A 24,445-nucleotide genomic window follows, 5' to 3' on the forward strand; every position below is an offset into this window, starting at 1 on the left:
TCCGGATCTGACTTCAGGGCAGATACACTGACGCAAAAGTCCACACTTTCAAAATGAACTACACTTTTCTTTTTTTTTTTTTTTGAACCACCTATTTAATGAGGGTAAAAGTGATTCAGCTTCAACATATACATTTACATGCTGCTAAACAAGCTTTCACTGGAACTTAGCATGACAACATGGTCAATAAAGAATGGAGTTAAATTTTGTTTTAAATCTTATTTCCTTTAAAATACAGATTAACAAAGGAGCTGAATACTACACAGTCAATATTTAAAATGTAAATTCTACCTGTCTTCTAAAACTGTATACAGGCTTTCACTGAACTCACACAATTATGCTCAGTCCACCTCTGAAGAGGAAATTAAGCTACAGAAAAGAGCAATTATAGTGCTTCCAGGGGGCAATTTTCTATAGGTACTGCTGCTGTTTAGTAAGTTCTGATTCTACCATGTTTGAATTCAAAGTACAATGGCAAGTAGGAACCTGAAACTGAGAATTTACCATCTTGTATACATTAGTGGATTGGAGCTTATGTAAATTATTTTACCTATTAGCTCAATGCCAGCATGTTTCCTTTTAAAAGGTCTGAGAGCACTGCAAAAAGTTTATTATGTAATAATAAAAAACTTTACATACTGAAAACCAAAGGCAAACCTGAAAACTTCAGCGGAGTCAGTGATGCTCTCACATTTCTAGGACATTTCTAGGACAAATACACAGCCAAGGATTTTGCTCTGCTCAGGATCATTCAGGGTGTCTACAGCAGAGCAGGAAATAGTAGTATTAAGTTAGTATCAATCCATAACTTGAGCCAAAAAAACATTATTCCTATTCCCTGGCATTATTGCTTTGGAACAGGGAAGACTGGCAGAGGGACAAAAGGGAAGTGACATGAAAGGAACATTACTAACTTCTATTGTAAATGACATTTTGCATTGTTAAATTAGGAAAAAAAAAGTCTCACAAAGAAATCATTCTAGTGTGCAGTGTTTATTACCTTCTATTAATCTGAAGTCAATAATTTTGATATGACTAAATTAATTCTGAAATAAACAGACATTTTTAAATGCATATGAAGATGAGAGGCTTTAACATGAGAGTATTTAGTTGATCTGCACTCTTAATCCACATGCAAAATACATCAATCAAATATTGTACATTTCCTTTCATTTTACACTGGTCCATAATACAGCACAATTTCTGAGGATAAAAGCATGGAGGAAAGAAATCATATTTTCAAGTAGCCCTTTTATTAAAAAAGAGCATCAACTATATATTAAGCCAATGTGTTTCTCTCTGATTTTGATTTTACTTACAGTATACAGTTTTGCAAAATATACAGCTCACCAATGATACACAAACAGTGGCCCTTTACTAAGGGCAAGTAATGAAAGAAAAAAAAAAGAAAAGAAATACAACAGAAAAGAATTATACAGATTAGAAAAGTCATACTTTAGAACATTATGCCACTTCAGAGTGTCTCCAATGCTGCTAAGAAAGGTCATGCACAATGTTTTTTAAGAGAATGTTGTCATTAGTCCATGAGATTTGTCTGCATGCTTCACATGAACAGAAAAAGGTACAAGTCACAAGGAGAGCAGCTTTCTCCAGTTATCTTTTAGGCCTGTCTATGTCGTCAATAGCAGCTAGCAGCTTCTGTCTTGCCTTTTTGTTGATGTGGGAGCCCAGACAAACATTCACCAGATTGGTCAACTGCTTAGTGGAATATTCCTGGCAAATAAAAGCAGATCATGTTATGGCAGAATAAAACACTGGACAAAGACAGAAAATTTTAAAACACAGTCACACACACTGTGGACTTTTCAACTGATAGAAGTAGTCAGTACACAAGGGAGATTTAAAGTGGTAGTTAAGTCAGGTCTAGATAGTTTTCATAGTTGAGGCAGAGGACAAAACTATTTTGTTACATGGCAGATTACAATGGAAAATGCTTACAACTTTAGTATTGTTGGACTGAGCTCACAGAAAGTAATTCTGTGATTACATATGTATCTACATCAATTTTTCACGTAGTTTCCATTCTTTGGGAGGTGTGGTGGGAAATATATATGCAAATGGGATAAGCTTTTAACACAAAAACATTTTTCTAAACAAACTGTGACAGAAGTTGATCTTTTTTATTTTGCCTTCTCATTTCCAATGAGCTTCTAAATACTTCTGTCTACAGGGTCTGCAAACAATGTTAATTTCAGTACATGATAAAGGAGGAAAAATTGTCAACAACATTAAGACAAGAATTCTTAACACCTGTCTAAACACCACATTTGCCAGTACTACCTTTATACTTAACGCTATCCAAAATATAGCTTCCACCAGTAGGTTTAAAACAAGAGTTTTTCCATGTAGGTCACCAAACAACAGCTCACAATCTCTCTTGTGGCTCCAGGTATAACAAAGAAAACTATATTAAAGATGTATTTCTTTCATCCATTTCTAGTAGGATTTATAGTGATCCCAAAATACAGATTTTGAAATGCTCCGTTTTAAAAGACTTTTCACTTTAACAACGGGCAGCTCCAGTAGCATATGACTATTACTTACACAGTCCTCTTATAATTGTTAGGTTATGCTACCACGAAAGCATGCTAAAGGCTTTCAAAACACAAATGAAGACTTATCTCAGACAGCAATGTTGGTCCTGATTCATTACTATAAAACAAAGAAAGAAAAAGCAATGACTCTTACCCATTGTGCCTTATAACTTAGTTTAAGCAATCTACTCCTAAACACAAAGTGTGATTTCAAACTGTACTTCTTGACGATCGACTTCTGCGCTCTGGCACATTCCGAACAGCACAGAAATGCTTTCAACTTCACTTTGCTCTAGTTCTCTACATTTTTTGACACAGTAGGTAGATGTGACTGGCTTACTCATCCTTCCCAGTCATCAGATGTTGAATCAGTACAAACACATACTAACTTCATACGATAATAAATACAATGAACATACACGCGCATGCATTTATATTTATACTGCTTCCCATACAGATTTTGTTATAATAAATGAATATATACATATATATGCATATATTCATTTTTAATGCATAGAAGCATTGATCATTTATAGTTGTTAGCATGATTCTATCATTATGGTGAATTTTCCCGGTAGACAGTAAAAGAACGCAAATTTAACTCTTACCCTATGTTCTTTTATCCAGCGTTCCATGTCATTTTCTGTTAGGTAGTAGGCTTTAATGTAGGTCTCCACAAATTCTTTATCTGGAATAGGCCTAATGTCTGTTAACTTTTCTAGTTTCATTAAGAACTGCTGAAAGTCCAGTTGCATCAAGGCACGTCCTTCATTGCTGCACTTCTTTACATTGGCATAACTGAAAAGAGAAACACAGTGGAAAGTAAAACTTACAAGGAAATAAAAATGAATCTTACTTCTTAAAGTTGTCTAACTTAGTCCTTCGAACCTTGAGGAGGGACATAATTATGGTTTTAAGTTAAAAGCAAACAAGAATTCCTCTTAGGATGTCTGATGCAGAGTTTTATTTGCATTAGTATAATATGTTTTAGCCCCACTCATAGAACAGAACCCCACTGCATCCAGTGATACTTAAAAAAACCACCATCTCCCCCCAAAAAACTCCTACATCGAACAACTTAATAGAAGTGGTTTAAAGGAAATGAAATCAATGCTGATCAGCACAACTAGACAGTGACTTTAGTCAAGTGATGATGACCACTGAATTCTGAAAGGTAACGCAGCAGTTTTAGGAAGGGTCTCCAGGAGTTTGCTGAACCAACAGTGGCAGCATCAGAGAAAGACACAAAACTGTTTGTTCCAAACCACCCACAACGACCAGAGGAGAAAGGGTGGCAGCACTGCCTAATCTCTGCGAGAGGTTACTGTTTTAATGAGAGTAGATTGACAGAAAAAATGGGTGACAGGTTTCAGCTCAAACAAGACAGAGCAGTTCTGCTTAGAGCAGGGTAATACCAGGAAGGATTAGAGTGGGGTGATAGAAAACAAATGAGGAAAACGATGTTTGCAGTTTGGATAAGAAATTGCATTTGTCAAGATCAAAGGAAATGACACTGCAATGCCCTTAACAGTGCCAATTCCAGCTGAATAAAAGGGAATAATAAAAAAAAAATCTTTCATCTGAGCATGGTGTCTTGATAGACTTAATCCAGCCCACCTACAGGCTGCTGCCACAAGCAACAATCCTATCCCACTGTTTCCATTCTTCCCTTGTACCAAATTAAAAGCAAACTCAGTCTTCCACTGGTTCACGAACTTGATCCTAATAATTATACAGTTCCTAGATTATTAGGTCTGATGCAAAGGAGGCAGCAGAAACATGCAGCTGGAATCTGGATATACAACAAGATCAGGTTAAGCGTAAGAAGAAATTGCACCCTTACATTTAGCATGCAGAAAGAATTTGCAGAATGCAGAAATAAAAAAGGCAAAAAGAGAGAGGATCAAGGCACAAGCCCTCTGCAGCTCCGCAGAAGATCGGACCATGACTCTCAATAGGACATACTGAAGCACTTCAAGAAGCCAGACAGGAGACAGGAAAGAACATAGAACTAGAGATAGGGCAGGGCAAAACTTAAAGAAGGTTATGGCTGACTGTACTGGAGATGATTCTTCACTCAGTGAAGAGCTTGATGATAGCAATTTCAGTTGACTGGCTGACTGGAGGAGAAACACCTCCTCCATGGCTTTTAATTCCATACGTTCACAGAAGTCAGAGATGAAAGAAGTTATGAAGGTATTCAAAGAGTTAGCCGTTCAGAATACCTCCCTTCCATTTCCCCACTGGCAAAAGAAACTACAAGATATGTGAGAAAAAAAAGAACTGGGCAAGAATCAGAAATTACATGCAGATACTTGGGAGGAGTTGATAATGAGCGCTCTTACACTCTAAGAAAGGGTGCAGCAGAAAAGGACCTGAGGGTATTGGTTGACAGCTGGCTGAATATGAGCCAGCAGTGTGCCCAGGTGGCCAAGAAGGCCAGCAGCATCCTGGTTTGTATCAGGAATAGTGTGGCCAGCAGGAGTAGGGAAGCGATCGTGCTCCTGTACTCGGCGCTGGTGAGGCTGCACCTCGAGTGCTGTGTTCAGTTTTTAGCCCCTCAGTACAAGAAAGACATTGAGGTGCTGGAGTGTGTCCAGAGAAGGGCAATGAAGCTGGTGAAGGGTCTAGAGCACAAGTCTTATGAGGAGTGGCTGAGGGAACTGGGGTTGTTTAGTCTGGAGAAAAGGAGGCTGAGGGGACACCTTATCGCTCTCTACAACTACTTCAAAGGAGGTTGTAGTAAGGTGGGTGTTGGTCTCTTCTGCCAAGTAACAAGCAATAGGACAAGAGGAAAAAGCCTCAAGTTGCACCAGGGGAGGTTTGGATTGGACATTAGGAAAAATTTCTTCACCAGAAGAGTTGTCAAGCATTGGAACAGGCTGCCCAGGGAAGTGGGTGAGTCCCCATCCCTGAAGGTATTTACAACACACATAGATGTGGTGCTCAGGGACATGGTCTAAGTGGTGGACTTGGCAGTGCTAGGTTAACGGTTGGACCTGATGATCTTAAAGGTCTTTTTCAATCAAAACGATTCTATGATTCTATGAAAAGAAACGGGCATGAGTTTAAAAGCAATGGCTTGATGGAAGCAGTGGAAGCTGATGATCCTCAACAGACAGCTAACACTTGGAGAAGGATGTTGTAAATTAGAGTAGACAGCAGGAGAGTGGGATGGAAAGAAGTAAAATAGGCATTAGGGTAAAGATAACCAGGAAAGAAATATAGAAACATATGCAGAGGGAGCGGAAGACAGCACGTATTCTATAATGCAGAAAAAGCTGTGATGAGAGCCCAGACATAGGTAGCAATGGGACAAGAACACAAAAATAAATGCAGTGAATGAGAAGACTACAATACTCAGGCTACAATATTGACTCTGAAAAGACTGGGACACTAATTGAGAGGGAGGGAAGAGCAAGGTGTAACAGTTCCTGACTAAGGTGCTTGAGCCTCTGTTGACCAAGCCAACTAAGACACCTTTCTGTTCCTGATGAATTTGGAAAAATCCCACTCCATCACTACTCTAACTACTAGGGTTGACAACTTTCTTCCTGGCAAAGACAAATGACATCGCCACAGAGATGCTGACAATTACACTTTAAGTTTCTTCTTTGCTCTGTCAAGAAATGATAATTTTCAGAAGTTTCTTTGAAAGAGAACTATGTTGCTTCGAATGATTCAATAAAACACTCAATGCCATTCTTCAGCAGTACCTAGGTACAAGACCATCCCCTTTAGGCTTAATGCTGTACCAGGCTCTGTGAAACAGCTGCTAAGCTGTATGTTAAGCCTTGATAATTTTTAGGCTCCCCAAAAGCACAAGACCTTACCAGTGCACTACAAAGTGAGAACGTTAGACATTATCATTATAGATGTATTTGCCCAAAAGCAAGACTTTCACAAACTACTTACCCTTCCACAAGAGTTCTATTGGCCAAGCGTATGCAGTGCTCCCAAAGGATGTTGGAGACTGGCAGTGGAATACGGACTCTCTTAGACACCTCGTTCAACCTTCTGTTAAATTCTTCGAACTCCTGATGAAACATGAAAGATCATTATTCCTTTAGCATAAAAGGGATCATACTCTATACATCCCTAGCAACAACAAATTAGAAATGCACATGAAAGAGAATACTGAAAAATAAGAGCAAAGCAGAGAAGCTAAACAGACACAAACTGTAGAGACAAGCTTAATGTGCAAAGTAGAAAGCATACTGCTTTCTAGCATATCATTCACAATATTACCTCAGTAATTTTTTTTAAAAAAGGAAATACTGCTCTGTTCCCCAGAGGTGTAGTTCTCTGTGAAACTGACACCTCTGAAAATTAATGAAGTAGCTAATCCTTCAAATGCCATTTTCATTGCCTCACTCCCTAAACTCATCTTTAACTTTTTAAAAGTCAGTATGCAGCCACTGAAGAAAATCCAGTGATGATCTCTTTATCCCTCTAAATACCCTCCCCATCAACTTTCAAAGAGAAGCTTGGAAATATTGTAACCACTTTTTGTTCTTCAACCTTTTGCATTAGATAGTTTCCTGCTGCTTTAAAAGGAGCTGAGAGCATAGACGGAAAATTCCAAATTTAACAGTTTAGGAGCACACTATAACACTAGATAACAGGTAGAAGGAAGGCACCTGTTTCCACCTGAAACGTCCATGGCCGGGACAGATTTGAGCTGTTACTGTGAGTGACATAGTCATAACTGAATATAATTACTGCTACAATGATTTTGTGACTTACATAAAATGAAATAGAAGTCTGCTGCCAGTGACTAACATCTCTCTCTTTTAAAAAAGTATCAAATGACTTAAATATAAAGCAGACTGATAATGAACTGCTCTGTGTAACCAGCAAAAGCAGTTTGTGCTGCAGCCTATTAAGACTGTACTTGTCCAATAAATTCATTCCAAGGCTGTTAATCCAGGTGGTTTTTCCCTCTTTTTTTTTTTTTCCTCCTCCTTTTTTCCACCCCCCCATCAAAAATTCAGTAAGTGAAGAAAATCAGAAGGGAATCTCAATAACCAGTTTTGGCAGGAAGAAGCAGGGTACCACAATGTCACACTCTAACCAGCATACAACTCACTCTTCTGAAGATGAGGATGCCTACTGCTCTGTGTTAATGAACTTCTTGAACACTCCTGCTTCCCTGCTTTATCTGCTTCCATACATTCTATGGCTGAGTATAGAATTTTGCATGTGTGTGCACATGGCTGAAAGTAGTTGGTTATTACATGAAACATTGTGCTTACATCTGACACTCCTGGAGTCCCAGTGTACACAGCAAATCACTAATTGCTTAGCACTAATCTAAAAGCTTCTGTAGCAACTATTATTGATTATATAATGTAATGAACAGAAATGGGTTTAAATGGTATTAGCCCTGATTGTCCTGAAGCAAATTCATCACCAGTTGCACACTCAGAAAATGAAAAAGTTTTATTGCAGAGACCAAATGTAAATACAAACTGATTCCCAAAAGCCATGGCAGCATAAAGAAGGGTAATCACAAAGATCCAGTCAAATTCAGTGTAATGATATATCATCCTCTACCAGATTCTCCCTTCTTTGCATTGATTTTTTTTTAAGCAGACAACAGCTACAAAGTACAAAGCTGTAACCAAAACTGTTATTCAACACAGATGCGTAACTTTTCCTGCGATACATCACATGTCTTTAAAATAAAATTTTCAGTTCCTCTGTAAGAATTAGTATAATTCCACCACTGCCAGAACTTCCTTCTAAAGACCTAGAAATATAATTTAGGCATATATAAAAGTACGAGACAGGGATCCTCCCAAGAACTGGTTCTGTATGCCACAAGACACAGCAATTGTATAACCACTTCTATTGAATGCAATTGAGAAGTCAGGTGAAGAACTTCCCTTTTACTTTCCTTTTCAAATGCTAACTTCTAAACATAGCAACTTCAGTTTGATAGTGCACGATCATTATCGGTGCTGGTTTGACCTATAGCCCCTATGATACAGCTCAAAGACAACCAACAGAATTATGCAGAACAGCAAATAGCCATTGTTATAAAAAACCCCACTATCTCAGGCCACTGGATTTTCTTCAATGTTACTCCATTTACTATAAATTTATCTACCATTCAAGACTTAGACATGAAACTCATTAAACTTCTGCAGTCACTTTCACCCACTATGCAGTCAAAAAATCAGCATTGAAAACAATCTGCTAGCAGCAAGAATAATGAAAATTCTGGACAGACCTCCTGATAATAACTTACCATTTGTCAGGATGCTGTATTGCTCTAACCATGCTACTTTAACGGTTTTAATGAAGTGTTACAGTAATTTAATATTTATATAAACTCTAGCACACCATTTCCGAGAAAGTATTCACCTTTAGAAGAGCATCCACATATATATTGTGTTGTGACATGATTTCCTTCACATCCCATTTCACATTAGCCATGAGAAGCAGCATTTGTTCATAATCAATAGCTTTAGCAGCAACAATCCAATAAACTGGTTTACGTAGTTCACTAGCAGTTGACACTGTCTGAAACAGAATATAAAGAAAATTCAATTCAGTAAATTTCTGGCTAGTAAGAGCAATACGTAACTATGATGTACAAGTATTTGCACCATATTGTAGGAGTTTCAAATCTGTTTAAAAATCAGCTGTGAATTATACAATTCTGACCTGAGAATAGAACTGCTGAAGAAAAGGCTTCTTGGCAGCTGGCATCACCGCATCAAGATGAGGCTGAAGAAATTCAAACTGCTCAGCCAGAAATACCCTTTGAAAGCAAAGAAAATTCACTGTGAACTAAATGCACCATTTGGCATGTCTCTGTACAACTTTTACCCTACAGCTGACACATTTGGCAATAATGATACGTAACCCTGGAAAATTTAATCCTGAGAAGAATCGTACCAGTTTCATGCCAGCATATCAACAAGTATTCTCAATTCTGACAATTTTAAAATATGATTGCATATTTTCTAAGTATAAATGAATGCAAAACCAAATAGGCTCCTGTGAAAATACATTTTTAAAATTCTAATCTTTAAATGTCATCTTGTGTAGGGAAAAAGAATTCCCACCTGACTCTCAGTATTATTCTGACCCCTTTGTAAGAGTTTTGTGTTACTCGCTCGTTATAATCTCTTCTTCACAGGTAAACTTCCACCCACTGGAAAGAACACTGCGATCCAAGCCAAACCAATATGAACCAAGCAGTTTTGAGTCTCAGCCATCAGCACATGAGTAATATAAGATTTAAATGAACCATACAGAGTAAATACTCCCATTACCCTATTTAAAACTAAAGATTTTTCCTGTTAGATTTGGCCTTGCACTGTCGCAAATTACTGGACTAGCTGCAGTAAAATTTCACGGCATGTGCTGGCAGATGGTTAGACCAGATGGTTAGGTCCCACTACCTTTAAGAAATTACTTCTATAACTCATATTTAAAATCACGTTGAGAAGCAGGAATTTTTGACCTGTCAAGAAGGTTTTGGCTCATAATCACAATCTCTTAAACAATCCATAGCTTCCAGTGACCACAAAACACAGTGTACAGTAAATAACCTACAAGGATTCCGTGGCCACCACTCTCTCTGCCAAACCATACAGTGAATTGCCAGATGTCAAAACTACGAGATGACTGAGATGTGGGCTTGGCACCTTCTCCTTTCTCTCTTCAGCAGCTGTGAGAGTTCCTGTGGCATCAGCAGAGACCTCCTAAAACAGAGAATTAAACAACTGAAAAACCAGGAAAACAGCAAGAATGGCTCCAGCTGAGCAGTTTCAGATGACAGGTAAGATGAAGGAATGTTTGTAATTCTAAGGTGTAATTTAAATCAAGCCTGAATCAAAAGGCAGCATAGAGTTTTCTATTTGAACAGCATGGTGTTCAAACAGGTGAAAAAAATCACATCATGTAGATCAATATCTATCTCAGGGGGGGAAAAAAAGAAAAGACAGAGAATGAACTTCTTTCTTAACACCCATATAGGCTTTAGCCCAACTGCCTAGTGGGGGGCTGACTTCTCACCCTTGTTGGTAGACTCTTCCATCTGACAGCAACCAAATAAGGAGGGGGCAGGGGGGGGGGGGAAAGAAGAAAAAAAAAAAAGCAAAAAAAGAAGAAAAAGATAAAGGGAGGCGGGGGAAGGAAAGGGAAAAAAAAAGACAAAAAAGGGGAAAATAAAGGGAAAACCCCAACCTCTACATTTGAGAAATGTAAGGACAAGTTACAGCTAGAAGAGGAATCACAGAAGGAAGAAATTCCCAGAGCTATCATATTGGTCTAAGTAGATACATAAACGGACACCTTCTCAAGCTTAGCTATTTGCCAAAGCTGTATCAGGGCATGAAAACATAAACCTAGCTCTGGCTTTAGATTAATTACTCATACACTGTTTACTGCATACATACAGGCTATGAAAATACAAGAAATGCTACAAAGCAAAAGTGATATAGAACCCAGAACAGATAAAGAAGGTAGGCATGATATGGCACTGATTTCTTAAGAGCCTTCCATGACCCTGGGATAGAAATTCTGTAGCCAGAAAGGTGCTACAAGAAATCAGCCTCTTTATATGGAATGAAAAGACATTTGAGCAATAACACAGTAACAAAGTAGTAGTAAAAATAATTTCTTCAAAAGCAAGATCAGATGCACAACGTGTATGCTGTAAAGCAACATAAGAACACACAACCACTATGATAACAATAATACTTAAACATGACATTTATGGTTGGACTCAAAAACCAAATCAGCATAATTCTCAGATTGCTGTAAAATCGGACAAAGATGAAGCCAAAAAGATGATAATAAATAAAGCACCTTTGAAGTTTGGTTGTTGGGGGGGGCTTTTTTTGTTTGTTTGCTTGGTTGCTTTTTTCCCAACTGGAGATAGAACTAAATTGAAAGGAAATTGCAGTGAAGTAACTAAAGAATCAGGAACAAGAGGAAGAAAAATAGACTCAAGCTGACCACAACAGTCACCAGGAGTTTCTTCTAGGCTACACGGCAGAGAACAACTGTGAGGAGTGACATTAAACAGAATCATTGCTATGCACACATTTTTCAGACAGTTTTGCCTAAGAAAAAGACCAGTGAGCACTAGAAACATTGATGGAACTAAGTGGTGATCTAACTCATTCTAAGTATCAGGATTGAGACAAGGAAGAATATGCATTGTAGAACTTGAAAAGCCAAGAGAAAAGGTACTGTGCAGATGATCAGGTGAAAAAAAGGAAAAAACAATAGGGAGGTTATTTTGGGAGCAATATGTCTGACAGACTCATTGTGGTTATACTGCAGCAATTAGAGGTAGAGCAGGAAAAAATTGATTATGTTAAAACGTGTAAGGACTTGGTGAGAATTTAAGTGATACAGAATGAGCAGAAAGATCAAAACTTTGCTGCTGCAGACAAAGCAGCATCAGAATGTGTTTACCACTTGAAGGAATGCCAAGCCAAAAGTGACATCAAGAATGTAAGACAACCAGGAAGATAATAGTGTCCAAGCTATTAAAAATGGTTTGAGGTGTGGAGGAACAAGAAGATCACAAGTTCCACTTTAACTATCTTGGATTTCAGTTGAAAGTTGCCTCCTGTGATGTGACAGCCCAAGGCAACAGGGAGCTGGATCTGCTAACTCAGAAAGGCTCTTTCAGTTCTGCGTCTCCTGAAGACGTCAAACACAAACATATAGATGGGCTACGGCAGATGGAACAAAGTGCAGACTGGGAAAGTGGAGTTCTCACTTTCAAGGGTGAGGAAAGTATCTTCAGACTTCCAAAAAAAATTCTGTAATTGGTTACAGAAGCAGAAAGCAGATAAAGCAGGGAGCCTTGAAGGATCCCCACAGAAATTCTAACATTCAAAACAAAGACTGCTCACTGAGCAATGCCATCAGCACATCATTTGTAGCACTAAAAGATCTCACAGAAATAGATCAATGAGCAGAAGATAAAACTTCTAAAAGAAGCTTATTGTAAATGCTATCAGATACAGTTGCACTGAGCATGGGAATGATTATAAAGGCTAGCTGCATCACTATGTTATTTGAAAAATGAATTTTCTTTGCTCTGATCTGTGTTCACATTCAGCCAGATAAATTTGCAAATAAACCGGCCAGACACTTCACAATACTGTGAAGTTTGCATTCTGCTGAGTCTATCAGGATGGAAAAACAAGCCAAAAGGCCTAGATATTTGCTAAAACTCATGTAGCTCTTTCAGGCAGCTCTGAAGATCCCCACCTAGCACATCCATTAGTACAGCACATGCAGGCAACAACATCTGATCATCTAGGCATAACGGTCAATTCTTCAAAAATATTAACTGAGCCAAAGACACCATTGATTAACTATCAAAATTCTTCTCTTTTTCCTTCTCACTTCATGTCATTCTCAAAAAAACCCAAACTAAAACAAAAAAAAAAAAAAAAAAGCAGCTTTGAAATGTTTACGCATGATAAAAAAACAAATCCACAGTCCACCAACCAATTCTCTATTCTTAGGAGCCACAGAGCTGGGGGAAGAGTATCAGTGGTAAAGGTTTAAGCATCTTTGTTTCTTTCAAAGACTAATTATAAATTATGAAAAAAACAAATACTATCAAGACCTAATTTTATATTTAACACACTTCAAAGTTGCATGTCTCTTCAGTATTGAGATACATTTTAAATGATTTTTTTTTCTACCTGTTTCCCATGAAGGTAAACATCTTGTGAAACTTTTAAATGCCGAAATTGCGTTGCACCTGAAGACACAAAATGTACATGCGACAACTGGCTAAATCAAAGACATGCTTGGGTTCAACCAAGGAGTCAAACTCTGGTTCAAATATACTGGCCAGACACAGAATAAGCGTTTCATTCTCATGACTTGTTCTAAAAAGCAGGCATTGCAAAAGCATGTTGACAGCAAAAAGAAAGCCCAAGGAAACAGCCGGCATGCCAATCCCCAAGTAAAGCACAAGATCATTCTGAAAGGGTTTCAGTGATGCATGTGTTTTTTCCTCCAGCCTTCATTAACAGAAATGATCAAATGATTGAAAGCAGCAATAAAGGGGCAAAACATTCAGGCTGGAACAGGAAAAAAGGCTACAGACTATTTAAAGAAATCAGATGTTTTGCAATAGACTGGACTTGTTAAAGTTAACCCTTCCTGTAATTTAAGAAAATCTGCAAGACAATCTCTGTTGTCAGAAATTCCCTTTGAGTACATGGAGAACAGGTAAAGTCCCCTAAAACTGAAAGTGGGCACAACAAAGGAGGAGAGTAGAAGCCAGGAAATTAAATAGCAGCCAGACCAACTTTAATTCCAAGAAATGTCAATTACACTGAGAACTCACTGTAGCACCCAGCATCAAGCACGCAGACAGGAATAGCAAAGCAGAACAAACTTGCTTAGCTTTCCTCTGTGTCGGAGTAGCAGGTCTTGCTGATACAGTGGAATTGTGATGTATCTAAAGCATATTACAGCCCACATAACATCTTTGTAAGCAACCTGAGCAAAATATGGATTTGATAAAATAATTTCAAAGGTACACGTGGAACTGATACAAACTAAAAGACACTTTTGTCCTTCCTTGCCAAACAGGAAAAAACTAATGATTTTTAAAAAATTAAGATAATTCATCAAAAGCACCAAAATTATCTGAACAATAATCAAATCAACTGTAGCAGGTACAGCAACACAGGTTAACCAACATCCCATGCAGACACCTTACGGCAGATGTTACTTACTCATTTTTCTCTAGTCCTAGTCAAACTCCCTCATACTGTCATAGTAAAAGAACTGAGTTTTCTAATGCTAAACATGATTTGCATATACAACTAGCAATTATTTATAAAAGCCTCTTTGCTATAAAGGCCTGGAAATACCAGGATACAGAAGTGTTAAAGCAGGCTTATGACTGCTTTACCTGTTTAAGGGTTGCTATTAGCAGTAGTATGACCTATAGTGTGTGTTTTGGGAAGTACCTTTATGTGATAACTATTATTGAATTTGATTTCCTCTGGAACGTGTTTTTACAACAGCAAGGCATGTATTAGCAAATAAAGGTATCAAATAAATATGAGCGTGATATTGTTTGATTAATTGTTGGGTATTTTACTTTAGTATTTGTTTACTCCCAGGAAGAAATTCTGTAATGAATAGGAAGAAAAAAATGAATAAATCTGTGTAAAGAACGAGCTTCTCCTTCAATCTCTTCCTCAAAAAATGTCTTCTGTAAGAAGAGAACATTTTTATTTCAATAGTTAGGCTGAACCCTGTGGCAAACCTCTGTTAAGCCTTCCATCTTAGTTGGAAGAGGAGACTATAAACTAATTATCTAAATTAGAAGTATAAAATCTCTAAGTCAAAAGTTTGACATCCAATTTGCAAGAGTATTTTTGTGGGGCTTGATCTCATCGTGAGCTCAGAAACATGTATTTATTTGAGTTATCCAACAGAACTTAAGACCAAAATAACTGATCATTTGCCATTTATGGTGTAGATAGTTGACAATTATAATCATCTGCTTCCACTAACTTTAAACAAAAACCAGTAAACACCACAACTTGTCCCCACACACAAAGTTCTGTAGATCACACCAATAATAATCTTTCAAAACTGAGCTTTTCCTGACCTAATACATTTTGCATAAGACTTTCGCTTTACAATTGTTTTGAATTAATGTACATGCACAATAGGAACAATTTTAGTTTTGATTCTGCTATGAGCAAATGGCAATACCTCTAAATGTTACTGAAGAAATCTTGATATAAGGAATAAGTGGTGTTTGAAAGGCATGGAAAAAAATCAGACTACCTGAAAAGGTTTTGGTAGTCGAACAGTCTACAGCAGCTCTGACATACCGACACCGTTACCAAGAACTTGATGTGTGCTGATGGAGAAGGAAAAGCAGATTGACCCCAGATGTTTGCCTAAGACAAGATTAGCTCCATCATCCCTGTTTAGAAAACTGTAATCGGTAAGTTTCTGTAATATGAGCATAGAGTATCAGAAAATAAGCACTGATCAAAGAAAGCATGACCCCTTATTGTATTCAAAAGCTGTCTGAAAATAGCTCCACTGACTTCAGGTAATTGCTTAATATATAAGATTTTTTTATTAGAATAAATGTACTGAAAGCAACAAGTAAGTTTTTTTCCCTCCCCCTTAAACTTACACATCCCTAACAGTTCTTGCAACTTGATGCTGAAAATGACAAGTAAAACCAATTGTAAAAGCACATTGCATTCAAAGGTAACTGCTTTTTGAATATGATGTAAAAGTGCTAAGGTTTAAAAATGGTACTTTTCCATACTCCTACTATGTTCTAAGTTGAAAGATTAATATTTTCTTGCTGAGGGGCACAAAGCTTACGAAGTGGATAATCTTGACTCAGCCCTTAGGAAACTAAATCAAATATAAACAATATAACCTACTACCATGATCACCACTCAACACACTGTAAGAGAGATCATTAAAAACCAAACAACAAACCCTCTTGAGAAACCATGCTATTAATTTTCTATTTATTTACAAAAGCGATACCTTTACAGCATTACGAAATGCCATGCAAGGGATCCCCAAGCTGGCCAACACTTACAGTGCATGCTCTACGCACTGGCCCCAGGCCTGAGTCAATCAGCATTGCTTTGTGGTAGGCGTGAGGTTTTCAATTTCAAGAGTGTGGATCCTCCATACTCTTTGTCACAAAACAAACATGTCCAAAACCTCAGCTGGGTCAGTTCCACTGACTTCAGTAACAGACATCAATAAAATTTGTGTAAAAGCTTCTGAGATCTTTGCATTTCGTTTATTTCTTAATGTTCAAAGTTAAACGGTACACTTTTTGCATAAAAAAATTACCAAAAGTTAGCAAGTTTGTTTACTATCTTGTCTAAATTAATGCAGCAAGGCTTCTATCAGGAATCGCTGTGTGCTGATAGACAACTGTGAAAATGAGTCATTAATTATGTTTTAAAAAATAAATCTCACTTGAGCCTGCACAGAAAAGCACGTCCACTGCCCCACCCTTGGGAACCTGAACCACTTTCTTACAAAAACAAGGCAGCCAATCGGTCCGGTCGCACACATTTTTACTGTGGCATTTTTCTTATCCAAAGAAAGATTTTCAGGAGGAGCTGCTGCTGGTTCCCAGGTGCTCAGCTGTGACTGCATACACCTGCAGCCCAAGTTTTGGGTGCCCAGCAAAAAAAAGTCTGAAGTGACTAAAATGAGATGGCTCAGTGACTGCCCAAAGAGAGACAAAGCAGTTGTCAAAACCCAGAAAAATTATTCAAAGAAATAAGCTAGAAAACTTCAGTACATCATTCCAGTCTACTTGGATAATATAGTCAAACAAACAAACAAAAGTCGTATGAAGAGCTGTAAGTGAATCACGTGAGGAAACAACGCAGCTGCAGAAGTTCTAGCATATTTTCAAAGTGCTTGTCACATCAGAACTTTCTTTTGTATACGCAGAGTTCTCTTCCCTTGACAAGCAATTCACACAACACCTTAAACATTGTCATTATCTATGTTGTACAAATCTTTTCAAAGAGAGGAAGAAAAAAACCCCACAAATTGTCTGTCTTTGTTTTTTTTCTTCAGGTTTATTTTTCTTTGAAGGTGCAGGAGACCAAGCAAGGATTGTAAGTTGCAAAACTTACCTTTGGCCAAACAAAACCTCACCAAGAATTAGCGCTCACAGCTACCATTTCAGTGAACAGTATCTTATGCTAGGCATTGCCATGTCAAGTAACAAATTCCACAGTCTTGAGTCTCCAGAGCTCACCGGTATGCCAAACCAGGACGTAACAGGGTACATGTCCACACTAAGTAATGCAGGATTATGCTGTGATGTGTTAAGTAAAACTGAATTGTTTGTTTCCAGAACTGGGATTAGAGTAACTGAACTGTACCATTCCACAGCATCAAAGGGTCAAAGCCAAGATGGGTTGGCAAGTCAAGCATGAAGAAAAAAATTGTTCCTCCCATTATTCCTTATCTTATTTGTACAACTGAAAAATCTACATTTTCCATCTTTGTACCATCATTCTCTAACCTACTGTCTCTGCCAAAAGATAGATACCTTATGGGGAAAGAGCCCAAAACCTAAAGTAAAGACACAATCTAAAATACATTAACCAGTACTTCTTTATACCAGTGACTCCTTCCATCTACTCTTCTATATATTGCATTGCAATACTTACATACTTTACTGCAGTGATTTATTTTCTACTGCTGTAAGGCACACTAACAAACTTCATTCTAAATCTCACTTTTACTTGAGCAAGCCAGTTTGCAATGAAAAATTTATGAATATTCCATGGTTATTTGCCCCAAAAATCTCACTTTTGGAAGCAGCAGTATCACTCAAGGCAGATATCTGCATACACAGAACATTTACAAACAATAGTTAGGTAATGGCAGTACCATAATCAACTTACATTTTGTGAAGATAAGAATGATGCTTAGAGACAGATAAAGCAAGGAATCAGAAGTAGAAATTTCTCTTCCGAATCACCAATTATCATAGATCACATCAATTTGACTGACGCCTGGTACCCACTTGGGGGGTTACTGGTCTCAGTGGACTAATATGCACATCGCTACTGTTGCAAACACACAGTCCTCTTAGAAATGACAAACACAAGGACCGAATGTGTGTAGGTACCTCTACACATCCCACTCAGGGGAACTGTCAGTGGGGAGACGCACACAGCTCAGAAACGGGCACTTGCTTCAATGTATTTGGTCTAATCAAAACCGTGCCTTAGTGTTACAGAGTGGCTGAAACAACAGCACTTCTTCCTCCCCTTTCACTCTTCTCTCTCTGTGTTTCCCTTTTAATACATCCTGCTGGTATGAATGAAACACAGCTTGTAGAGTGCTATTTCTGGAGGATCCAAATTATAAGCTCTGAAGCTGCTGCACAGCAGAAATCTGTACAGAAGCTATTTTGTAGTAGCTGTGGAAAGGCCTGAATATGACGTTCATATATATATATATATATATATATATATATATAAAGTTCAGTACAACTTATCCAAACAAATTTTTGAAAGTCATATTGTTCTCATCTCTCAGAGATGAAACTGTACCCTAATCTACTTCAAAATACATACTCAAAGTTCTTGTATTTTTTATACTTTTGAGTTAGCCTACAAGTATTTTCTTAAGGCAAAGACAAGTAGTTTAGACACAGAAAATTGGTTACTCAATCACTGCAAGCTCCCAGCATGCTTCCATATACCTTACTATAACAAAGCAAATACAGTTTCAATAATGCTAGGCCTCTTTATATTTATTTTTAACTAAACCTATTTAATTCATATATCTAAAGAAATTTCAGACCATACTTAAATCAATACCAACATTAGCAGTGCAGGGATTAACAAAAGCCATAGCTGGACAACCCCTCATTATTGGTGTATTTCTAACAGTTTGAAACAGGAAGTATACGTAAAGCAGTAGTGCCTAAAGAACATGCTTGCTCAATCTTGTAAAGAGTTAAGACCCTTCATCATCGTCATTATAAAGTCCCTTCATCATTGCCATTTTGATTACATCATACAAAACATCCAAATTAAAAAAACATCCAAATTACAAACATGTTTTTGTATCATAAATATGAGGAGGTGAGGCACTTTTACTTCCAAGTGAAGTGGTGAGGTCTGGTGTTTATTGTTTTTGTTTACTATAATGCTTATTATTATCTCAGTGTAGGAGCAGCATACGGACAGTGAATAATATGTATCACAGCAAATAATATGTATCACAGCTGAGGTGTCACATTATTGCCCTGTGGTGAAGTTAACACAACTGAACACAGGTTCACATCTCCGTTATTTCCTGTTCACAGCCTAAAACATGAATCTAAACTGCAGTGGACTTGCTGCAGTTCATAAAGCACAGTTGGCTTTGCTATGAATTATTAGATTGTGAAACAGTGAAGTGACTCAGCTATAGCTGAGTACTGCTTAGAGGGGACAAGGAGGCTCCAGCAGAAGCAGGGGGTATGTGATGCATGAGGAGGGATGCAGGGAAAAGGAGACAAAGCACTTGAATTGCTGCAGCCTTTTTGCTCAGTGGCCATGAGTCAGAAACCCAACTGTCTCTCAGTGGTCCAGATGAAAACCAGGATAGTACTTATTTCTGAAGTATGGCCAGTATACTGTAAGTACAGTATATATTAAAAAGACAGACACTTCTTGCACTGTGGTAATAGGGAAGTATAAACTTAGAATATAGAGAGCAGCTCCATAAGGATCTACAGGGGACGCCTTCAATCGACCTCCACACTCTTCATAATGAAATGCTAGAAAGATGCAAGGAAGAACGTTAAGTGCAGCTTGGCTTTACCTTGCCAGAAGTGGAACCCCTCCTTCCACTTTGCTTTTTCCTTCACAAAGGAAGCTTAAAATGCAGCTGAATAATATAAAAGTAGTATCCTAAAAAGGTATCTCATATAAATTAGATAGTATTACTTCAATCCCAAACAGAAACTACAGAAAGTCTACAAAAAGCTGGTGGAGATGGCCTCTAAACCTCCAAGTACTCCTCTAACTCCTGACAATAAATATACAGTAAATAGGCTTTCATCCACTTGGTATCTCAAAAAAAGGAATGGACAAAGTCCAAGAGAAAAGCTAGGAATGATCCAGTCTAAAGAGTCTTGACACAGATCATAGAGCTCAGCCTTCACGGGTTAGAGGAACTATTCTGATCTACATACAGTTCTGGCAGAGCCTTAGTCACAGATTCAGAACTATCAGATTCAGACTATCTCTATGAAAATAAAATACTGAAAGATGCTGCAATCAGGAACTGGAATGCAACAGAAATAATAGCCCTTAATAAAGTTACCATGAATAGAAGACAACGCAAAAAACCTAAAATTCCCAACAGGCCATAAGACTGAACCCTACAACACAAACATGAGTATTTTCAGAAAGCAGTTTACAATAATCTAAGATAAGAGAGGAAAATTTTGACAGCAGTCCAGAACAGTCCAGACAATCAGGAGAAATACCCATTTTATGACACAGTAAAGATTAATCTCTATTTTCACAAACTCTTAAAAATAAGCAGGCAATAAAAATATCCAGAAGAATTTGTCTTCCTCATGAATCAAAAAGTGAAAAATTTCCATTTATAGCATAAGACCAGCATAAGTTCATAAGATATTAATAAACCCCATGGAATGCCTTTAAGTCAATAGCAGTTAGCTAATATTTCTTCCTCCTTTCACATCTTACCTGGAACATAGCTATTAATTTCAATTGACACTAACATTATCTGTAACAGCACTACTAAATGACAGGGGTAGAAAAAGAAGTGCTGTTACTTTTCCAATTTACTCCTAGAAATGATTTTTTAAAAATTATTTTGACCGATAAAAAAATTCAAGTCTGTAAAGCACTCTCAGGAACTGTGACTATACAGTAAGTTTAAAAAATTCATTACATAACTTCCATTTTTCCATAATCTTTAACTCATTTGTTTGCAAGATCTTCCAAGAATTAATTTTTCTTTCTGAATACACTGCTTTTTAGATGAATATCAATATGACTAGCCTTTTTCTGGTTTATAGGAGTCTGGTGCTATTAGTTGTCTTATGCTCCCTCTACTGACTCCGTAAGAAATGGCCCCAAAACCCTTTAAGAAGATTCTCTGAAAGAAGAGTTTAGAATTCGATATAATACTTCAAGGAATTAAAAAGGCACAAAGTACAATTCTGTGGAGTGCCAAATCCTTGTGAAAAATCAGAGTAGAGCATATGTCTTCTACTTCTTTCTAAGGCAGAAGCCTTCGAAAATAAATCCTTCCTGCAGCATCCATGATATTAATTACTATACAAGCCATTAATGATACTCAGGAAATTTCTTCATAATGTTTCAAGGGTTTTATATTTAGGTGGAAAAAAAAGAACTTAAAATTTCCATTTTTGCATAGTTCTTAGCAATATTTCTTTATAAACTTTGCTGCTCAGTTGAATCCACAAAATCTACCCGAAGTCTCCTGTTTACCCTTTATAATGTGATGTGAAGCACAGAAATCTAGTACCAGTGTGACATAAGCACCATATTTACTTTTCACATTTTGAAAATAACTCATGATGTGACCAATGGAATATAATCTATAAAATACATCCATGAAAGTTCCCCACAATTCAGAAATGACTTCATGAAGGACTTAGTATACTACTTCTATTATCTTGTAAGGTGAATGATCTTCAGGATGGCTTATAGTTTTGCTACTCTTTTACTGAAGAAAAATGAGTCATCTATTGTGTTGTTATGGGGCTTTTTTTCATAAACCGTTTCATTTAATAAGGATAATACGGGAATGTCTGTCTCTAGTACATGAAGTGTAATACGTTATAAGATTTAAATACATAATTCTGTTGTTACTGACGTGGTTTAGCCCCAGTCGGTAGCCAAGTGCCACGCGCCGCTCGCTCACCCCTCCCCCGGCGGGATGGGGAGGAGAACGGAAAAACAAGGGCAAAGCCTCGAGGGTTGGGATAAGGGCAGGTTACTGGGACAGCAAGGGAGAGGGAAACAATCAACAACAGTGCTGATAACAGATAGTAACAATGGGTGATAACAGAGAACGATTTACCGATCCGACGACCAACCAACGGGACGCTCGACCCGTCCCGGAGCCACGCCGAACCGGCCCCTGCCCGACTAGCCCCCTTTTATGGTGAGCATGATGTCTCATGGTATGAAATAGCCCCCGGCCAGCTTGGCTCACCTGTCCTGGATCCTTGGGAAATTAACTCTATCCTTGCCAGAACCAGGACAGTTACATCTAGCAAAAGCTATTAAACTAGTTTTGTTGTATATTAGAAACAAGTGATTCCATACAATAATGAAATCTACATCATGATACGCCATGAAACTAAGCTTTTGTCATTATAGACACTAAATATGAAGCAAGATAAAAATCAGAAAGCTATGATGAAATATGATTCCTAAATTTCCTACACAGACCTCTATTCCACTCAGCATTAACAGAATCCAGGTACTTACCAGATCAATCAGACTCTCCTGGATTCTGTTCAGTGTGGTGCGTAATCTGCTGCTACTGAGGCCCAGTCCTGTCGATTCAAACTGGAAGAAATACATTCTGTTTAAGTTGGGAAAGGAAAACTCAGTGGTTTAAACTTTACAGTGATACAGCAAAACTTGTTTGCGAACACTAGCTACAATTTAAAGTTTTAGCACATAATCAATGGAGGTCACGGCACTCAACACTGCACAGGCATGAAGAATGACCCGAATACCTTTTATGAAGATGACAGCTTACCATTCATACCAATAAACAACCAGTATCCTTTATAGTTATAACACTGTATTTGGGTGTAGGGCTCTAGATTTCCTCATTTGGGAGACAAGCCCAGAATGGTGCATCACAATGCCCCCACCAAGACTCTGTATGCATACCATGCCCAAGCCAAATGTTCTTTACTCCTCTTTCAAGCTATATAATTTCTTGTAATTCCTTATTAAATACCTAACTTGCATATGTAAAATTATATCCATTGATCTTTATAAAACAGTCATTATTACTTAGTGCTTACAAAGATCTACCTGAGAAGTGTGCCATCTTCATGTTCACGCCTCAGAAGTATTATGGGGCAGATGATCAGCTGGGATAAATCAATATAGCTACACTGATTTCCTGGTAAATGCAATGAACTATACCCGCCAAGGGTCTGATTCGACACGTGTAATTAATGTAGCTACTTATCTTATACTTCAAATTAAAAACAAAAAAAAGAACAAACTAAGACAACAAAGGAAGTGGAAATCACACAACTAAGAAACACGCATTTATGTCAAGAATCTGGAAGTATTTTAATACAGTTCTGGTACGTGATTCACACCAAAAGGCAATTCACTGAACAATATTTAGAGCACTGTTATACACTGTATTACTAGACTTCCTTTCAATGCACTAAATCAGGGAAGGAAGTGTTCGAGTTCATGTCATCCCGCCCTCTCCTTTAAATACAGAAAGGTATAATTTAGGTCCCCATTTACTGCATCTAACATTTCTGACTAAAGATGTCCCCCTGCCTCAACGCTCCTATATATTCAATGAAAATTTACATCTGAGCTGAATTCCCACTGGAAGTACATTCTGCTGAAATCTAGAACCTGCTCTAGGAGACATAAATCACTATTCTAGTGTCCACATTTGATAAAAAGTGTTCATGACTTTGTCTTTCCACAGGTGAAGTAGGCTTTTACAAAAATAATTTGTATTTTTCTTCACAATTTTACTGTAGAAGTATCAGTTCCAAATGCCTTTGATTTTGCAGGTATATGGGTGAAAAAGAAAATAACTTTTTTCCCTTTAAGAAACACATCCTTAATTCTCCAAATTTTCCTCCTTAACATCATATAGCAGTTTTTCAAGATACGGCCATAAGGACTGCAAATTCAAGACTGGCTGTTCTCCCTGTTAAGGTAAGAACAAACAGAAAGAATACCCTGCTTAAAGGGGAAAAAAAATACATGTATTAAAAAACACATTTGCAGATTTCAGACATTAAATTTCGTTTTAAGAAATATGCACCTGCACCATCAAAACCACACACCACACTATCTGCCACTAAACTTTTATCTTTCTGCCTTTCAATTACTAACTTTCAATAGCTATCAGTGACTTTCACTTACTTGTTCTATAATGATGTATTTCTTTCTAAAAAATGGCAATTTCACATTTGAAATTTTAAACTGAACGAGGGTCAATTTAGATTAGAAGTTAGGAAGAAATTCTTCACTGTGAGGGTGGTGAGGCTCTGGAACAGGTTGCCCCAGGAGGCTCTGGAACAGGTTGCCCCAGGTGAGGCTCTGGAACAGGTTGTGGATGCCCCATCCCTGGAA

General features: G+C 37.7%; 1 protein-coding gene across 1 annotated transcript in view; it reads right to left on the minus strand.

Annotated features, from left to right (window-relative positions):
• Positions 1–974: 974 nt before the first annotated feature.
• VPS50 (VPS50 subunit of EARP/GARPII complex) overlaps positions 975–24,445 on the minus strand; it is a 94,605-nt gene continuing 71,134 nt past the window's right edge. The window contains exons 22-28 of the mRNA XM_075746173.1: positions 22,583–22,663; positions 10,125–10,273; positions 9,228–9,324; positions 8,925–9,083; positions 6,471–6,592; positions 3,164–3,353; positions 975–1,734 (exon numbers count right to left, since the gene is read on the minus strand). Coding sequence (XP_075602288.1) covers positions 1,615–1,734; positions 3,164–3,353; positions 6,471–6,592; positions 8,925–9,083; positions 9,228–9,324; positions 10,125–10,273; positions 22,583–22,663 — 918 coding nt within the window. The 3' untranslated portion in view covers positions 975–1,614. The remainder of the gene's footprint in view (positions 1,735–3,163; positions 3,354–6,470; positions 6,593–8,924; positions 9,084–9,227; positions 9,325–10,124; positions 10,274–22,582; positions 22,664–24,445) is intronic.

Source organism: Balearica regulorum, chromosome 2, assembly GCF_011004875.1.
Source record: "Balearica regulorum gibbericeps isolate bBalReg1 chromosome 2, bBalReg1.pri, whole genome shotgun sequence".
In the NCBI taxonomy this organism is placed as follows: Eukaryota; Metazoa; Chordata; class Aves; order Gruiformes; family Gruidae; genus Balearica; species Balearica regulorum.